This window comes from Dromaius novaehollandiae, chromosome 15 (genome assembly GCF_036370855.1).
Source record: "Dromaius novaehollandiae isolate bDroNov1 chromosome 15, bDroNov1.hap1, whole genome shotgun sequence".
Taxonomy (NCBI): Eukaryota; Metazoa; Chordata; class Aves; order Casuariiformes; family Dromaiidae; genus Dromaius; species Dromaius novaehollandiae.
Genome location: NC_088112.1, coordinates 17694537 through 17714156, shown reverse-complemented (window position 1 = coordinate 17714156; position 19620 = coordinate 17694537). Strand labels below are relative to the sequence as shown.

At 40.1% G+C, this 19620-nt stretch overlaps 1 protein-coding gene across 1 annotated transcript; it reads right to left on the bottom strand.

Moving 5' to 3' along the window:
• Positions 1-742: 742 nt before the first annotated feature.
• Positions 743-19400, bottom strand: GFPT2 (glutamine-fructose-6-phosphate transaminase 2). The gene is made up of 19 exons (XM_026101968.2): positions 19150-19400; positions 13821-13928; positions 13082-13180; positions 12273-12398; positions 11645-11703; positions 11010-11144; positions 9468-9529; positions 7754-7833; positions 7336-7453; positions 6441-6604; positions 5850-5945; positions 5641-5738; positions 5192-5312; positions 4662-4819; positions 4410-4524; positions 3622-3749; positions 2765-2932; positions 2196-2357; positions 743-1601 (listed from the first exon to the last, which is right to left on the bottom strand). The coding sequence occupies exons 1-19, from the start codon at positions 19154-19156 to the stop codon at positions 1557-1559; spliced, it is 2049 nt and encodes a 682-aa protein (XP_025957753.1). The 5' UTR covers positions 19157-19400; the 3' UTR covers positions 743-1556.
• Positions 19401-19620: the final 220 nt, after the last annotated feature.

Here is a 19620-nt window from a genome sequence, read left to right as displayed (position 1 = left end):
TAGATGTCTGGTGAAGCTTTTAGCTAGGAATATTGTACAGTTAAATTAGTCCAAAAAAGTTACCTACTCCTGTAAGAGACAGAAGGAAAGCATTTAAATAAACTCCATTGCACCAACTACTAGTGTTTATGTCTACTAGATGAGTAAGACTTGCTCTTATTCCTCAGTTTAAAGTTCTTTTCTTCCAGTGATCACAAATAGGGAACTGAAACCCAGATCCCCAAAGGAAGGTGGCAGTGGGGACATGAAAGCCTGCTCTATCTCATTTTTAGCATGAAGTTCTCCCAGTAGAATTCGTAAGTCTGAGTTGAGGTGCCCCCCCCAAAAGAAAGAGTTCACAACATCCAGCCTGCTGAGTAGGCAGAGCCAACAGAAAAACACTGAGGAGCACTCACCAAATTCTACTTCTCATGTGCCCAGACAGATTGTGATATGGAGCAAACTACCTAAACCCAACTTACTGTTTTGAGATACAGCTGCTGGAGAAGGAAGAGTGAGGTGTCCACCTTTTGTACAAGGACCTGTAGCTAAAAGGAGATCCATGTTACATAAAAACAAAGAAACTCACCCACACCTATCTCAAGAAACAGAAGAGAAAGAACTCCTGATACCAGGGCTTAGGCAGAACTAGGAGGACACCGTCTCTCCTACTGGCATCAGAGCACTGCAGTATTGTACCAATGTTCAGACCTGAAATGAGGAGGAGTCAGGTGGGAAAAAAAAAAAGCTGAAACTGCAAGAATTTACATAATTTTTCTTTAATTGCATAGTAATTTCATTGTACACTCTTTAAACAGAAGTATTGCTTGAAAGACATCCAGTTCCCTTATTTTGCTGCACTGTACATGTTATGCAAATAAGAGCTGGGGCAGCATACAAAGCAAAATGTTGCTCTGGCTTTTCAAATAATTCATTGAAAGGAGAAATTTAAAACATAGCTGGGAATTTACAGCCACAGAAGAGCTTTGGAACAGACTGGTTAAATACAAACAGATGCAAAGTGGGAGGGCAAGCTGAGGAGGAAGAGGGGTAACAGATTTCCAGTTTAAGGCTGAAGTAGAAAAGAGCTAACAACCGTACACAAGCATCAACATGCTCAGTATTTACATTCTGAGCATTATCAATGCTACAGATAAGCAACATACTTAAAAAAATAACTTAAAAAAGCTATACAATTGTACTTATAAATACTATGTCTTTGAAACTAATTAAGTAGTGTAGGCTAAAAAAATGTTCACAGTTGCTCTGATAAGAGCTATATATATATTGCACAGTAGAAAAGTTCATTCAGTATACCATGTGTAAACAATGATTTTTATCTTCTCCTTTGGCAATTTCAGAACTTAGAAGAACATTTGCTGTGAGCAAAAGCACTTGGGTACAAGGCACATCAAAAGCTTTTAAAGCTGCATTAAAAGAAGATAAAGCCTTCCGACACTTTCCTGTTAGCGCTATCATTCTCTTTAGAAAAGTGTGTACCTATCAATTCAGAAAAACACATTTATACAAGTATAACTTAGAGGTCTGGTGACAAAAACATCAGCTGTTCCTGGCTGTTATTCTACAGTAACAGATTTGGCCAAATTTCTTGGAAAGTCGACCTAAAATGAAAAGACAGACTTTCAGTATATGACAGTAAAACTGACATTTTGCATCTGACACTTCATGTGTGCTTCTTTAAGACTTCCTAATGTGTTTAGGTAGAGCAGAGCTCATTAACGCACACAAGAGACTATAGGCCTGCAGATAATGAGTCACTTGACTTCATCCTTGCTTTCAAAGCCCTCCTAACAAGTACTGTTTTGCACGAGGTACCTTTTCAAAAGAGTCATTATCAAACTGACTTACTGAGCAAGGGTCAAACTAAGCTGTATGAAACATTGAATTATTCCAAGTTGATGTGCAACATCATATTTTAAGATTTAGTTTTCTGAAGAAGTCTTATCTGCATTCTTAACTAATAAAACTGAACAAGTTATATTTATGACTTTGTTTTTAAGGATGCCAATTACAAAAATAGAGCTGAAGAACTGGCACTAAAATGTCACCTCTGCTATCACAGTCATTACCAGTGCCACTAACTACTATCGCAGTTCTTTGTTAGAAATGCCATATAACTGTATCTCTCACTTTACACTGGTAGGAGGAAGTTCACACAACTCTAACTGGATTGCCTAAATATAGAAAGCACTTACATCGTATCCTCTGAGAACAGCCAGGTGGAACGAAAGCAATTGGAGGGGAATAACACTCAAGACTCCTTGAAGGCAGTCAACTGTATGAGGCAGCTCAATTGTTTTGTAGGCAAACTTTGAGCTTTCTGTGTCTTCTTTGGAACACAGAATGATTGGGCGACCCTGAAAATAAGATTTTTAAAGAGCTAGTGAAGATCTGGGTTAGAACTGCTTTGAGATACTGGTTCACAGCATGTCTGTAATACATTTGAAGACACTCGATAGTGACAAGAACAATGTCAGTCTTGCACAACAGTATGAGTGACAAAAGCCATTATGTAAATGAGAATTGAATGTTTTCATCCTGTAGTGTTTTAACATTATTCCATTTGTTTCAAAACCAAAAAACACCCACATGCAGTCAGTTTTCCATTACTTTAATGGCAAGTTATGATGCAGATATAGCACTTTACTTGCAACTTTATAATTAGAAAAAAAATACATCCTATTTCTGAAGCACAGTCAGCAGCAATACATTTCAACACACACCGTTCTCTTTCCCTGTGACACTGGTTAAGTAAACAGCTTACCTGTCGAGCTGTGATCTGTTGCAGAGCATTTTGGCATTTGGTGAAGCAAGGATCTTTCATTATCACCATGATAACAGGCATTTGTTTATCTATTAGTGCTAATGGCCCATGTTTCAGCTCACCAGCTAGGATGCCTTCAGAATGCATATAGGTGATTTCTTTGATTTTCTAAAAAGCAAGTTCCAGCAAGTTGCCAATAAATCAAATGGGAAATAAAGGCCACAAGAAGCAAAACATCAAGGCTACACATTTGCTACTTAACTACAGATATACAGTATCAAGTTGATATTTTCCAAAGATCAGTTAATGTCTAAAACAGACAAGCTCGCATGCTGGGATTTCTAAGAGGCTGCTGGCTGGAGAAAACAGTTTGTCCATATATTCGCATTTGCAGATAAGCAAGAAAGGTTTATAAAGTGTCTATTGGCTACTCCCTAACACCCAGCACAAACTTAGGTAATGCAGTCTACCTTTAGCTTTTCAATCTTCCGTGAGACATGGATAAACATCTGTTACACCAGGATGTTCATTACAGAACTTAGCAGTTTCCTGCATGAATGTCCCATCTGAACATCAGGTCGCTGTTTTTATGAGGATATTGTCAGACAGTGCAGCATTTTAAGGTTTTGTTTATTTTAAATACATTTACTAAACACTGCAGTTATTATGGGAAAGAAACGAGAGTGATATTGTATCTAGGTTCATCTGATGTATTTGTTCAATCCAAGAGGACTAGCTGATCTAAGTTATAGAAAGCAATTTTATTGAAACAGAATTTAATATAAGAAGTCAACTTTTATTGTTTCTGCAACATAGTTTATTTAAAATAATGTCCAAGGATTTCAAGAGGTTCATACCAGAGCTCCTTCCAGACACGTGGCATAATTATATCCACGACCCATAACCAGCAGTGATCTTTGCTTGTACAGTTCAAGAGCCAGATCATGTATCTTCTCATCCAGAGACAAGACTTCCTTAATCATCTCTATCAGATCACATAAAAAGCACATATAAAAATTCTATCAATTAGAAGAAATAGCATTTACCAATTTGCTTATAGTAGGATGTTCAGTGATCCATTATGGCAAATATGTTTAACATAATTCAACTGTTAACTCTATTCTTGTAACTTTGACTATAGCTTAAGTATGCCCTGTCCAGCCTTATTTTCAGTAACAAGTTTTCTATGCAAATTATTGGTTATAGCAGTGTCCATACATTCCATTTGTACTGCTACAGCAAGTTTTGAACAACTATCTTAAAGTCAGCTTTAATTTCCTTTTATCAATACTGGTTTAAGCTGAAAGGCTTTAAGAGTTAGAATTATCAAATTAAGTCAAAGAATATTTCTCAGACAGAACTACTCTATTGTAATTAGAGAACATAACCTACGAGACCTTCTGATCTTCCTGCCAAGTTTCTTGGAAAGGTACTTGTAAAACTGGCAAGTAGCACAGAGCTAACAGTCATTTTTTCTTACATTGTCTACTTTTTTTTTGGGGGGGGGGGGGGGGGGAGGAAGGAGGAAGGGGTCAGGGGGTTAAAGTTAGATAAAGGAAAAAACATTCTAAGGATCTCCAAGTCATATTTTAAATTCTTCAAACATCTCCTCCTGTCCCTCTCCACCTCCAGATTATCAATATACCCGGTAGCGATTGTAGTCCACTAATGATTTCCTGTCTCCTTTTTTGCAGGGAAATTCTGTCTTCAGACATCATTAGGCCAAACATTACAAGAGACACAAACTGGCTGGTATAAGCCTGCAGACAAAACAAAACATTTAGCAGTTAAGCCTGTAGAGAGTTAGCATGATCTCAATCTGAAGGGCCACAATTAAAATTTTAATTGCATTCCACAGTGGTAAAAGTATGAAAGACAAACAGTGAACAGCAATTACCTTTGTGCTTGCCACACCTATCTCAGGGCCTGCATTGATATGTACACCACAGTCAGTCTCCCTGGATATTGAGCTTCCAACTGTGTTTGTGATGCCAACTGTTAGAGCACGACGTTCTTTACAATACCTCAAGGCCATAAGTGTATCTGCAGTTTCACCTAGAAAGCATTTACACGCTGACATTTAAGGCTGATACAGGACAGTAATGGTACCCAAAAAACTTAAAAAAATCTACACAGGAAGTTACTCTGTGAAACTCCAGAAGTTAAATAACTGCATTCACACTTATAAAAATGCAAAATACAACTGAAAATAACATTCTAGCACTCACTCATTGTCTACATTGTTGAATCAAGTCTGAAACAAAACTTTCATCCAAGATAGATGACTAATTCATTAGCCACTGTCCCTTTTTGCAAGAGACAGGAATAAGTTGTATTGTTGTTGTTGTTGTTGTTTGGGGGGGTTTTTTGTTTTTGTTTTCTCTACAATTTTCATTCAATTCAAGACAAACAGTAGAAGCAACTCACCTGACTGACTTATAAAAAAGCACACATCATCTCTGAAAACAGGTGTGTTTCTATCCAGGAAGTCACTAGCAAGTTCCACCATCACAGGTAACTCAGTTAATTCTTCCAGTACTTGTCGAGTCTGAATTCAATCAGCACACAACATTTATTAATATTGTCACCCATATAAATCTTCACATCTTAAGAGTGATAATAATATCTTATTTTAAAAATTGATCATTACAGCTCACCAATCAGAGCTCTAACACCAAGGTGAAGATAATTTCTAGCACAGCAGGTAACAGAAGCATTAATAAGGAACGTGGCATAAAAGGCAAAACTAATAGAGTGTCAGACCCCTGAATGAAAGGCCAAGTATGAGATATAGAAGGAAAAACAGGTGAAGAGCTGTTGTCTAGAAACCCAGCAGCTAGATGTTACTTATGTATGTTAACTAAGGCTGAACATACAGCTACTGCAGCATGAAAACTGGTCCCACAGCCAATAATGATCAGTCTTCTGCATCTTCTGATTTCTTTCAGATGATCTTTCAGACCACCCAGCAGAACTGTAGTTACAAGCAAAAGAAAAAGCATATATTAATGCTGTACTTTATTTTCTAATTAATATGTTCAAATCTTGCTGGCTTAGAACAGGCATTTGAGTTGCACTAAGTTACCTGTGCTGCTCGCAAAATTCACCCTGCCTCTCATAGTATTGACCACTGATTCCGGTTGTTCAAAAATTTCCTTTTGCATGAATGCACTGAAGTTACCTGTTTAGAAAAACATTACACAGACTTGAAACAACAAACTGTGTACATAAGCATGACTATTATAAAGAGAATTTTTAAGATGAGCTGTGGTAACAAGCTGATTTAAGCTAACGTTGTTAGTTTAAACAGAGGTTTAGGGATAGGTGAGAGGAAAGAAGGGATAGGTAGCTTGCTCGGTTTTCATTTTCCTAACACTGACAAGGTAATTGAAGCTTTTTCTTAAAGACACTTCCTTATTCCATTTCCATCTCAGCTCTTTGTTTACGGTCCAAGTTTGGTAACAGCATCATGTTAACATCATTTAAGTTTTCACTTAATATTGAGGTCAAAGAAGCACCTGAGACTCTTTTCTGAGACTAAAAATGTATAGGGTCCCATACTGCCCACATTCTCCTTAATCGCAAGCCCAGAAATTGCCAGCTCCCACTACAAACAGCACAAATATCAGTAGTTGTTTGTCTTTGACTATATTGATTTACAGATGTTTCAACCCACCCTTCATTATTTGCTGCAATTCCATCTGCAAGGTCTGGATGGCCCGGGAAGGATCATCGCTAGCTGAACGTTCAAGCCGATGAATTGAAAGCTTCCCATCAGTTACTGCTGCAATGTCATCATCTTCTAAGAAAATTACTCTGTTGGTGTGCTCAATGATAGCACTACAGAAAGGAAACCAAAGTGAGGCAAACCTGCCATTTCAGTAAGAAGTGGCAGCAGCACTCCTAAAAGCAAGTTTGTATCCATACCCACTCCGAATCCCCTTTTCTTCTTTGACATAACTATAGGTAGAGCCATCTTAAAGGAAATGGCTCCATCTGCTGCTCCTCCTGCACTCTCACAGGAACCAGTAGCAAAAAAAGTTCAGGATCCACCATCTCTCACAACAGCCAGTTCCTGCTGATCTTGCCTCCAAGCACAGCAGGATTTCGCACCAAGTCCTGAGATCAGGATCTTGCTTCTGAGAGAGAAAAGTGTGTCCCTGATGTCCAATTTCTGATAAGATGGAACCACACCGCTATTTCCTCCTCTGAGCCTCAGATAGCAGGATTAACACATCAAAACCCCAGACTAACCTATATTCTGCCCAAATACTTTGCTGATAGTGGCTATCTGTACTCAACTTGCCTTCCTGCACTGAATGCATTTTACATGGGAGGCAAAGATGTTAGTGATTGGCAGATATTGAACCCGCTTACGACTCAAGTGCTGATGTCAAGCCTCCACATTTATTACATATCTTAGCACATGGCCTTTATAAAGCCACCTAGAGAAGCAGCTATCCTGTCAGACAACAATTGCACAGCAGCAAGACAACATAAGACTTCTAGAACTGTGTCACTTCTAGACAAAAAACAATGTTTTGAGAAAGGAAAATTAAGTACTTTGCTACCTTGCATCTGAAGCAAAGAAAAATTCCACTGCCTTATCCCCAACAGCATGCAGGCAGGTAGAGCTGTCCAGTCTTTTCATTCGGGAATTACATATATTCTTTACATTCTCAATGTTACCTATTAAATTGAAAATATGAGACCTGAAATGCAGAACCTGACCTGTTCAAGTTAGATTACAGACTATACAGATTCAAGGTATCACGGTCATGTAGTAGTTATGTTGAGGGGGAAGGGGAGCAGGCAAAGACTTTTACATGAGCTACACATTCAGAAGTACAAAAATAGAGTATCTTTGTTACTAATTTCAGGTATCATCTGGTAGTTTTATAGTTCAGAAACCAATTAACCTCACTTCTATTTATAAAGTGGCAATAATTTTAGCTCTTAGAAATAGTAGAATTGGGTTTGTCAACTTACATGTCCTATATAAAACAGGAATCTGTTCAGTGGAAAGCTTGTACTTGCTTCTAACTCCAATAAGCAAAGGACTTCCTCTCCTACAAAGGGAAAATTCGCAAGTTTACAAAGAGAAAGCGTCACACAGGGAAGTCAAAGAACATCTGCAAACCTGAAGGACAACATCCCATCTGGCTCCCTAAATAGGATGAGAGTGGAGGAGGTTCATCCTAACTCTATCATGTGGCAGAAATTATACAATTTTGGCTTGTTATGCAAGATTCTCCAAAACCTTACCTGAATAAATGCCACATGCTTAGGTGAGTCACACTCCCTCCCCGCCAAGATCTACATTCAGGTAGACAATAATAAATATGAACTAGTTGTTTTCCCTCCAATAATGACAAAAACAGCACTTGTGCTAAGCTGTTTAAAGAAAAGCTCTTTCTCTGCCTGTCAAGTGAGCCAGCAATATACTCTATCACTCTTTACTGTTAGAATACTATTCCACCATTTAGCCTTTTAAGCTCAGAACTGTCAGCCTTTGTCACTGCACCTCTGAAACTGTGGAATTTTAAGATCATTCTTTTAATTATACGGGTCACGTGTCACATTAGAGAACTTTAATTCCTGGGGGTTTGGGTTTTTGGTTTTTTTGGTTTTTTTTTTTTTTTTTTTGGAGTAACTCACCCCCCAATACCTCAGATTACAAATTTAGCTAGACTACAAGTTTAGCTTATCTTAATCCCCTCCTCCCCAAAAACCCAAACTTGTACCACATATGGAATAGTACAGTTCACAAGATGTTCTCCAGTTAAAGTGCTGTTACAACTCACTTTTCCACAGTTTTAATGCATTCCTAGCCTAGGGCAGAGAAGCAATAGGCTTTTTAATCATAGTATAAGGCAGCCTTTAATCCTAGTGCTACCTCACTTGCTACTTTAGTATTCTTACATTTCCTGAAAGTTGTTTTCCAAGTCATAAATAAATGTAGAATGTATATAGACAAAACTCATGAATGTCATGACAGCTAGAGACCACTATTTGTATAATCTATCAGCATGACAGAACTTTAGCCAGCCTGAACACACTTCTCCCAGTCTCTATTCAAAGTGAGGTAAAAATGCAACAGTCTCTCTACCCCCTTTTCAGTATATCAGAAATGTTAGCATACTCCTAACACAACTTTTCTGTTCAGATGCTGTAACAGATAAAGGGGCAGACTACAGGAGTGAGTTTGTCAGCAGCAAACTCTTCTGCAAGCAGCAGCTAGATGATCTCCAACTAAAAGTGTATTTGCATGAATCAAGAATACATCATCTGATTTCTTTTCACTAATGTGCTTGCATCCTCAAGAGTGAGGCATCATGTCTAATTTATTAAGCAAAAACAAGCAAAAGATTACACAGAGAATCAATGTTTTATGAAACCAAATCATCACACAGAGTCACTGGAATTCTGTGATCTGAAGTCTGTAGAGCTCAAATTAAGTTATATTTAATAGCTCAGTAGAGCTTTGCTGGATTTCACAGGGATTCCAGTAGTGCATCCACCTACTGAATTTGAGTTAAACAAGTATTTTTTGCTCCCTGGTAAGCAGAGTTGGTCACACTGTAAGTCTACTTAAAAATAAGAAACTAAAAGATGGAGGTTTTAAGGATAAGTGATGTTAGCAATGGCAAATATTTATTACTTTCAAGAGCATGAATTTGATGTAAAAGGGGTTTTTACTCACCTAGTAGCAACAGCTTCACCTGGGTAATGGATGCTCTTGAAAACCAATGCAAAAGCGCCTTCCTGAAAACCATGAAGACAGATGAAAAGAAAATCCTGAGCAACTTATCTCAACCAGTCATGTCTCATTAAACTGGGGCCCCTCTTCCTGAGATGCTGCTAAGGGAAAGCTCATTACTATTATCAGGAATTCTCTTCCTGGAAGGCAGACTGCACCTTTAAAGGAATTAGTCGAGAAGCAGAACAACCTAACAGACACATACAAGGCAACAGCTGAAAGCTCAGGAAGCAAGTACTAAGGCAAGACACTTCAGCCTCTTTTATAAATAAAAGTAAAATAGCTTCCAGTGCAAGAGCTGGGGAATCTCAGAGACCTTACTGGTAATCAACATAAAAATTGTGTTAGAAGACTGCTTTTAATAGCAACATGCAGGTAGGTTTTCCTCATCACCTCATCATGCATTTTCAGCTAAAATTTAAGTTACTCCTTCTAGTTTAAGGAGGAAACCCTCACCTGAGAACAAAAACAGGAACATACAATCAAACATAATATAGCATTATTCCAGCTTGTAAAGCCGACAAGTATTACTGCAGCAAGAGCAAAAGCCCTCCTGCCTTACAAACAGAAAAGGAAGGTAATATTCACTCCTCTTAAAGGGATTCCAGTCTGGGACTACTCTGCACTTGTTCTGTGGTCAGGTGAATTCACCATTCCCCTCACCAGGTTGCTGCACTATTCCCTCTTAACCCATACAGGCCCTTCCTTTACATGTACTCCCACCCTGCTCTAGGAAGAATCCTATAGAGCTGCTTTAGGGAGGAGAAGAGGGAGGCAAAGAGAGCATATGAGACTGCAGGAAGGCAAGGAAAGCACATCTGCACAGAAATTGGGGCAGAAAACAAAGTTAGTTTACACTAAATTTGCAATGCATCTATCAGAATTTTTTTTAAACAGTTCACTTACTAAGTAATGGTAGATTCTCACTTCCCAGTCTAGGAATCAGCTAAGCTATCATTACAGCTTTTTAGATCCAATTCCAAATGCATGAGCCAAGGCATGTTGTTAGACCAAGCTATTAGACAGACCTGAATCACAGCAGTCTTAACATGATCAGAATAGCCTTTAAGGGCACACTGCCCTTTATGAGAGAGATTTCACACACACACACACCCCCGAGGCTCCTGTCAAGTTTTTTTTTGTTGTTGTTTGTTGCTTTTTTAATTAAGCTGCTTCACAGAAAAACTGTGATAAGCTTACTTTAAAAAAAAAAAAAAGAGGGAAGGGGGGGAAGCAAAAAAAAAAAAAAAAAGCAATTGCTAATGCAGTTTTAAAATTTACCATCAAGAAGCCTTTGAAGTATCCAAAGTTTTAATCTAATCCCTTGGTCTATTAAACATAATTCAAAAGCCAAGGAGCATTATTTGCAACACCTTCTAAGGAACGTTGCAGAAGATCCAAATGCATGAATGCAGAATTCTAAGGAGCCCCATAAATGGTTTTCCCTTTAGCACTGGGGGGCGGGGGCAGGAACTTCCCACTTACCAACTGCTGAATCACTCGTTCTACCAAGGCTGAGAAACTGGTATCCTCACTCTCTCTGTTGTCATACATGTATTTGATCAGTTTGGGGATTGTTTCTGTATCCGTTTCAGACTCGAATTCATAGCCTTTGCTCTCCTGAAATATCATACAGCGAAGAAAGAAATGTTTTCATCTTCAGGCAAGAAGCACAGAAGAGACTTTCCACTGTCTCCCACCAGAAAGGGCACAGTAAAATAGACTGCTCAGAGCTTTACATTGGGCTAGTACATGTATATCACAGTAAAGAAAATATAAAGACTTACCCTGTCATAGCTTAGTCTTTTGGAAACACAGTAGTGTTAAGACTTGCTTAGCCTCTGTTAAGCAACAGGACAGGAGGGAGCCCAACGCATATACACACTCACAAACAGTTTGTACACAATGCTGTTCTACTCATAAGAATTTTACATTCAGGAATACAAGAACGCATTGCACTTCACCAGCTCCCGAGTATCTTTATGAGGCAGCCTTCTTCATGCTCTATTTTACAGCTGATATACTGAGAAACTTGAATTCAGATTCTAACAAAATCATGAAATATATGGAGTTGGATGATAGGGTATTTACTTTATATAGCTGAGTTGCCACAAACTCACCAGAAATTTTCTCAGGTCCTTATAATTTGTGATGATTCCATTATGGATTACAACAAATTCTGAAAGAAAAATTAAACAACAGAAAACTAAGATATTTAACTCAGTGCACAAAGTTAGAGAAAACAGCTTAGAAGTACACCAGAAACTACTTACTACAGTTTTCAGATCTCAGTTTATCACAACATGCGTAAGAACACAGAAGCCTGGAAATTTTGAAGGCATATAAAGGTTCTTCCTAAGCATCAAGATAGTTTTAAACTATATCTAGCAGAATAGCACCAAGTCATCTCTCAGGTGAGAAACTACATGAATCTCTCCTTGCCAGCCTGAATGCTCCGATGCACTTACATTCACATTTGTGAAGTCTTACCTCTTAAAAGAAGAATGTTGCCCACTAACTGGCATCAATTTTCAGAGAACAGATCTCATTAATCTTTTACAATATTACTTTAGCCATGGAAGAGATTCTACTTTATCGTAAGAACATCTGACCTAAACAGAATTGCAACAGCTTAGCCCTAGTATACAGAATAGAGACCATAATACTAGCAAGAAGACAGGCTATTTGTACTATGTAAATTCAACCATTTCAAATTCACACAATTTAAGTCTTACAGAGAATACATACCATTCTTCTTATCTGATCTCTGAGGGTGACTGTTTATTGCACTGGGGGCTCCGTGAGTTGCCCAGCGAGTATGAGCAATTCCAAAGTGTGTTTCAAAATCCGCTTTTGAATCCAGGCTGTCTTGTTCTACACACAAGAAATTAATTTACTGAATATCTGAAGTTGAGTCTGCCTCACACACAAACACACACACAACTAATAAAACTCCAAGAATTTTTACAGGCAAAAAATTTCAAAGCCATCTTCCACCCTCCTTTTAAACTATCTGCTTTCTCAACATTACACTTTAGACAGTTCAAGTTACTGTGATTAAAACTGTTTGCCATGAATCAAGCATTTTCAGCCAATAGTAACAGATAGGCTAATAAACCACATTCCTATAAATCATAATATAAATGCATTAAAACACAACTTCAGTTCTTCACAGATGGAAGCACTGTATAAAACATACTGTGATGACAGCCAGCTATTTAAATGTTAGTAAATTCTTTCAGAGTCCATGCTCTGACATTTCATTTGCCAAGCACAGAAATCATGCAAGCAGTGTAGCAAGGGACCGTAGGTCTTAAACACAGAAGCGACCAAAGAGGGGGAGCAGACTGATAATTTCACAGTACTACAGCTGAAGGTTAGCTTGCTTTGCAAGTGCAGATTTGGGGGGCAAAAACAATTTATAACTATCAAATTATACAATGCAATTATCATTGGTATAAAACCCTAACTTTAATCTCACAGTTTCACTTTCTGCTGAGATGCAGATATACTATGATTGGGAAGCCAAGGGAAGGTGTAGATTTTAAGACACTTACTGTACAACTCTTCTTCCAGGGCCTTTACTTTTCCTCTTTTCTTAACTAGTTTGATGAACCTTTCTTTATCTTCATTATTATTTCCATCAATTGCCACACCTACAATTTAGGACACAATTACAAGTGTTATTTAAACCATGAAACATACTAGATGAAGGAAAGGCTGAGAAGATACAGACAAGCACACACAAACACAACAATAACTTCAAAATCATCCTCCAAAGACACATACTTGAAGCCTGGCACTAGACTAGTGTATGTATATATTCAAATCAAACTAGATCAAGTCTACATCCATTGCATAGATGAAAACATATACAAAAGTTATCTCAAATTTTGCCCAAGGACAGGCTGATATATTTTTCCTGATGACATTAAATTTGCTTTTTAATGTGAATTAGTTAAGCTTCCTCATCTTTTTACTAGAATACACATGCAGAAGAATACTTGAGGCACAAACCACATCACCATGCATGGAGTTGTTCTTCCTCACACTGTTTGCTTTGCTTATGTGTGCTAAACCTCAACCACCATCTGATTATAGACCTAAACACCTGAGGAAAGTAGGAGAAGTAACTCCAAGAATCAAAGTAAGGGGCTCTGATCTTTCAACTGGCAGTAATAAAAAATAAAAAAATAAACAAAAACAAACCCCAAGATGCAGAAGTTAAAAGTCCATGAAAAGTCACGTAAGTAGCTACTGGTTGCTAACATTAATTTGCTGAGTAAGTTTACATACCTGCAGAGTCATATCCTCTGTATTCCAGTCTCTGTAATCCTTTTATCAGAGTCTCAAATATTTCCTTCCGAGTCCGAGGTACTCTGTAGTTCAGATAAGCAAAAATTCCTGTTTAAAGGGGAAGGGGGGGGGGAAAGAAGGAAAGATTGAGTTTATATCCCTTCAAACTGAATTTAAAGTCTTTCTATATTAGCATCACAGAAGTGTCCCAGGAGAACCTGACTTCCCATTTATTCTTACTATAGGGTTTTTAAATGGAAAGAAAAATTCAAATACAATAAATGAATGCAGACCATCATTTTCTTCAAGCAAACACACAAGCTTTCATAGCCAGTTTCACTCTCCTCCTGACGTTACCCACCAAGAGTTAAGCATTTGAGAAAGCTTAAGAAAATTCTACTTTACATGAAAACCACAGCTGAAAATGGGAACACTGTGATCTATTTTGTATCCAGATCTAAAACTAGACATTCAAAGAAGGAATATATTCACCCATACTAACACAAGGAGACTTTTGTAACCAAAGTCACAGTCCTGAATGCCCAAGGGTAGGTAGTAGGCACAGCATCTACTTCTGAAAGGCTCCAGCTTAATCTGATACACACCAGTCACTTCAGCAGGAAGAGAATAGACATGAAAATATAAAGAAAGGGCAGAAGTCAAAAGGATAGGACAACAAAGGGAAGAAAGAGAAGATACAGAACAGGGTCACCCAAAAAAAACCAAGCATTCACCCTTTGCACTGTCTCACCACAACCCTGTCTGCCAATCCCAACTTGACAGAGACATAAGATTCATTTACATGCCCCACATGATTCAGGCCAACTCTTACAGAGGGGTCACAGAAAAGATGTGAACTCACTGCTTGCCTACTTTGCAAACAGACAGTCTAATAGAGTCCACAAGTCTGATACCTCTTCTCTCAAATAGACCTGTCATCACTAAAGGGTTTTTTTTTTTTTTTTTTTAAATATGCTATTCTCACACTTTTGTTCAGCAGAAGTAGGCAAGGGTTTTGGGTTTTTTTTTCCCCCCCTTTTTTAAACTATAGTTTGGTGGATGCTGTTTAAATAGTAAAAGAGTGAGCTGAAAAGAAAAACACAACCACTACTTTCCTCTGTTTACTACTCTTCTGGGACTTGTACACTTATAAGAATAGATTAGGCCTTGTTATTAACTCTTGGAAATCTGTATCCCAACAGATACCGATATCCTAGAAATCTGTACTCCAGACATATCTAATTTCACTGTTTCAACAGTTTCTTTAATCAACAAATCAGAGGAAGTCAAACTACTGGAAAAAAGCACATTAGCAAAAACAGACTTTTAGTGTTCAATAGTTAGTAGTTCAGAAAAGCACATTTTTAACAGAAAAAGCCTTTCTAGGGATTTAACAACCTTTTCCCCTTCAATTAAGGATTTTGAACTGTCAATGGCTGCAGTGAAGAAGCTATTATAATAAACCAGTAAATCTTATATTGTTGTGAATGCAGTCACTCCACTGGTTTTAAGCCATTAATACTGTTGAGTTGACAGTGAGACTACGAGTATTACACTGGTCTTGGAATATATCTTGCAGGCATTAAGGGTGGAAAATCCTTTTCTGCTACAGAGGTGAGATTTATGAGCAGACTAGTCTAATAATTTCCGGAGTGTCCAATATTAATGGAGATATTAAGACAATAATTGCATTTAAAGAGGTATTTAGGTATTTGAGCACCTTCTAAATACTGTTCTTCATGGATGAAGCTTCAAAAATAATGCCTCCAGTTATATAAAGCCACCTTAGACTGAGAGCTTGTTGATCGTTTTTCCAGACCAACATTTACCGTTCTTTGGCACTAACCACGAACCTCAAGAGCAGCATTCTTCAATACAAATTTCTCAACATCATTCCAAAACATTGCTACACACCTCGTTTCAGATCCAACTCTACTTTCTAGACCAGATTTCACAATGTATTTAAGACACATCGCACTTGTATGTTCCATGTGGCATCTTTGACTACACAGAGCTCCAGGAAAAACCTTCCTTTGGGACTGCCTTTACAATGCTACCAGTGTGCTGCAATTGTTAAAGGATCCTTGTTCCTAGGAAACTCTAGCTGTGCTTCCACACATGTGGACGTGAAGACTCAGAAGTCACTAGAGGCCATTACAATGAAAGCAATAGCTGCAGCCTGACTTGTCAAGGAATATATCAAAAAAAGGTTTCAGTTAAAGGAAATAAATCTTACTCTCAGCATGGTTTCCTCTAGAATTTTTTTCTGTTTCATGATTTACCCACTTGCACATTTTCTTCCCTGCTCAGTCATCATTTTGGCTAGATTTAAAGCACATTGCTCAACTCATTTAGAAACATTTGATAAAGACTCTTGTAGCTTAATTCCTTCTGGAAGCACAACTCATTTAGAAACAACATTTGATAAAAGACCTCTTGTAGCTTAATTCCTTCTGGAAGCGCACCAATATGACTGAATCTGAGTTGAATCATACTCATGAGAGGTCTGTGACACTAGTAAGTTACTTTATAATGGCCTCCCCAAGCTATTAGATGCCCTTTCCAACAGAGCTTGCATCCCTACTCCCCAGTAGAAGTCCCAAGCACTTTGGAACCTAATGCAATTCTGAAGTGCTATGTATTAAGTGAGGTAATTTTTTATGGGTCAGCACAGTATCAGCAATGAAATACTTCCCTAACTCATATATACAACATGGAATCCAATGAAATCATTTAAAGAGTATTTTACTAGAGCACTGCTCTCTCGACCTGAATGCTACATCTACTCTTTACCTCTCCACAATCACAGGGTTTGCATGGAGGCATCAACTAGATCAGTCATGATGTATAGCTTACCTTTAGAATCGGATATTCAAAATGGAAACAGAGGGTCATTAAAACACTATTAAAACCATCTTTAATCAGGTACAGAAGGTAAGGCTCTCCCTTTATGTGCATACCGAGAGTTTAGAGCTTCCCCTTTCCCTTCCAGGATTGCAAGCTCAGTGTTAAGAAGAAGGGGGAAAAAAAAAGTTCATTGAGTATTTTTTGTGGGAAAATTCCACAAGAACACTTGCAATTGCAAGATTTCACCAAAATCAAGGAGGGGGCAGCCTATACCTAAAATCTGAGCAAGAGTAATGATTTTTTTAAAGTAAAAGGAAGCCTCTGTTCAGTATTGGGGTAAGCATGTTTTGATGTCACAAACTTAGTCCCAGATTTGGTGTCACTTCCTGATGAAATGGATTTTGATTTAAATTTGGTAGATGAGTCTAAGAATGTTTTACCCATGTTTCTTTTTCTAAACCCTGCGTTGCCTTTGCTATACTGTCTTTGTATACATAAGAGTGATAATATCTCAAGTTTGTTTCCTAAAAAGTATGTTTATGCCAGGATTTAACGATCAGTGTATTTTCCAAACAGAAAACTTAAATTTCTGACTTCAGGTAGCACATGAAGACAACAACAGGGTATATTTTTCACATTTAAACCTGGAAAGATATTAAAAAAATAAAACAGTAATTTAAAAATTGTTGACTGAACAGAGAACTTCAAGGACTCCTGCACTTCCTACAGCAGATTCAATATATCATGAAGATAGGGGATATCTTCCGTGTTAACAAACCTCAAGTAAACCAGCTTGGATTTTTAAAGAGCGTCTGGGAATCAGATCAACAACTCCCCAAACCTTTTCCTTTCAGTAGCATTTTAGTCCACTTCTTTGGAACATTTACCCATTTTGCTATCACTGAAGGTGCTTGGTCTCCAAGTGTTGATGGGAGGGAGCTCAATGCCAGTAACAAGCTAACACTACTCTCACTGCATTTCATAAATTATCCTTTCCCTTTCATACTCACTCTGTTACTCCACCCCAGGCTAGCTCTACCAAACTCATTCAACACTGCTAACACCCTGATTTCGCAATCGGTATAGCCCAGATGTGTTAAGCTTTATACATCATATATCTTGGTGCCTGCGACCAATACCTTTGGTTTGCTTAGGCAGAGAGCCAAGTCTCTCACCTGAAGAGCTTTTCCTTAGAAGACAAACAAAGGTCTTTCCGAGTTTGTTTTGTTGATAGTGGGTTAAGAGGCACCCAGATGCTCAAACAATATCATCTCGTGTTTCCATTCAAGCAGAAGCCCCTTGCTAGATGCCTTGCTCTTTCTGAAGTTACAATTAAAGAGGATGCAAAGGCAGGGAAAAGATACCTAGTTCAGCAAGTCTATTTTGGGAGCAGTAGCTAGCTCCCTTTCAGTATGCATCTCACAAAAGAGCTTTCACCATCATTATGAAGAAGTATCAGCTCAGATTTTTTTTTTTCCTTTCAGTGGAAGTGTCATTTCAGACCTGAGAAGAAGTTTAAGTGAAGAGATAGGTACATTTTTACCAAGATTTCCTCCATAACTAGAAAAGTTGCATTAGCAACCTTCAAATCCATAGTTTGATTTTCATCTCATCCAGAGCATACCTAAGCAACTGTATGCATGATGTAGGCATTATCTTCACCGTCTCATCTTTATTAGGGAAAGTGAATAAACTCACATCAGCTAAGAATTAAACTCCTTCACGACCTTTGTCTGAAAGCCACAAGCTGCCTATCACCGTAGCTGGGACCCGAGTCACAGTGAGCCCACGATACCGGCTGAGGAAAGGCAGAGCCAAAAGCACCAAGAAGTTTGTGCATCAGCCAAAGCGGCAACCCGCTAAGGCAGCTGGACCAGGAGCAAAGGTTATCAACCCGGCCAAAAATACCCCCAAAACCACGGAGTGATTGGAAACACTGCAGTTTTGCTCACAAGACCTAGGGGCAAGCTGCCAGGACACAAGGAGATAAGGCTATGGGAAAGAATGGCAAGTTTCTGAAAGAAGGCGGCGGGTGGGGAACCGTGGCGGCGGCTTCGCCTTCACCTACCACCGCACGAGCGGCCGAGAGCCGGTCGCGCTCCCCGCCAGCTCCCCGTCCCCACAAAATGGATGCAGCCGGACAAGTCTCCGGAACAAACCGCTGCCAGGAGGGGCAGGACGCCGGGAGCCTCACACCTCCTCCCAGCACCCCGAGCCAGGCGCTATTGCAAAAATAAAGCGGCTCTTGTGCCGTCCCCGCCGCAGCGCATCCCGAGGGGGGACGCGATCGGCCCCAGACACAGCCCGCTTTGTCTGCGAGGAGCCCCCGCCTCGGCCGGCTCCGTCCCGCCCGCAGGCACAGGGGCTGCGCTCCCGCAGCGGGCTGGAAAGGGGCTCCCCAGCCGCCTGGGGCGGGGGCGGGGGGCTGCCCGCGGCTCCTTCACCCCTTCCCCACCGGCCGGCGGGAGCCGCCGCTACTCACCACACATGGCCGCGCCGCCCCTTCCCGCTGACAGAAAACGCACACAGCTCCCACCCGACGGCCTCGCTCGGGGACTGCCGCCTCCCCGGCCGCCGCGGCTCTTATAGCGCGGCCGGGTCGGCCCCTGCCGCCGAGCTCATTGGTCGCGGGAGCGGGCGCTGGGGCTGCTCCGCCCGGGGCTCCGAGCGGGTGCGCGGCGGGGGCAGAGCCGCCCGGGGGCGGAGGGCCGCGGCCGCTTCGCGCCCTTCCCCTCGCCCAGCCCAGCCCCGGCGCGGCCGGCCCCCCTCTGCCCCTCCCGGCCTGGGAGCGCCCGGCTCGCCGCATCCAGGGGCCGCGGCGGCGGGGAGTGGCGGCCTCACCCGGGGACTTCGCCGACGGTGCCACGGCGGGAGACGCGGGGGCGGAAGGTGAAGCGCGCTGCTCCTGTGGGGCACGACATGGCCGCGCGCGAAGCGCCCGGGGCCGGCGCCA

Coding starts and splice junctions, on each gene's coding strand:
- GFPT2 (XM_026101968.2), bottom strand. Junction 9,530..11,009: donor AACGAGTGATTCAGCAGTTG/GTAAGTGGGAAG, acceptor CATGGTTTTCAG/GAAGGCGCTTTTGCATTGGT. Junction 5,739..5,849: donor GAATTTTGCGAGCAGCACAG/GTAACTTAGTGC, acceptor TTGTAACTACAG/TTCTGCTGGGTGGTCTGAAA.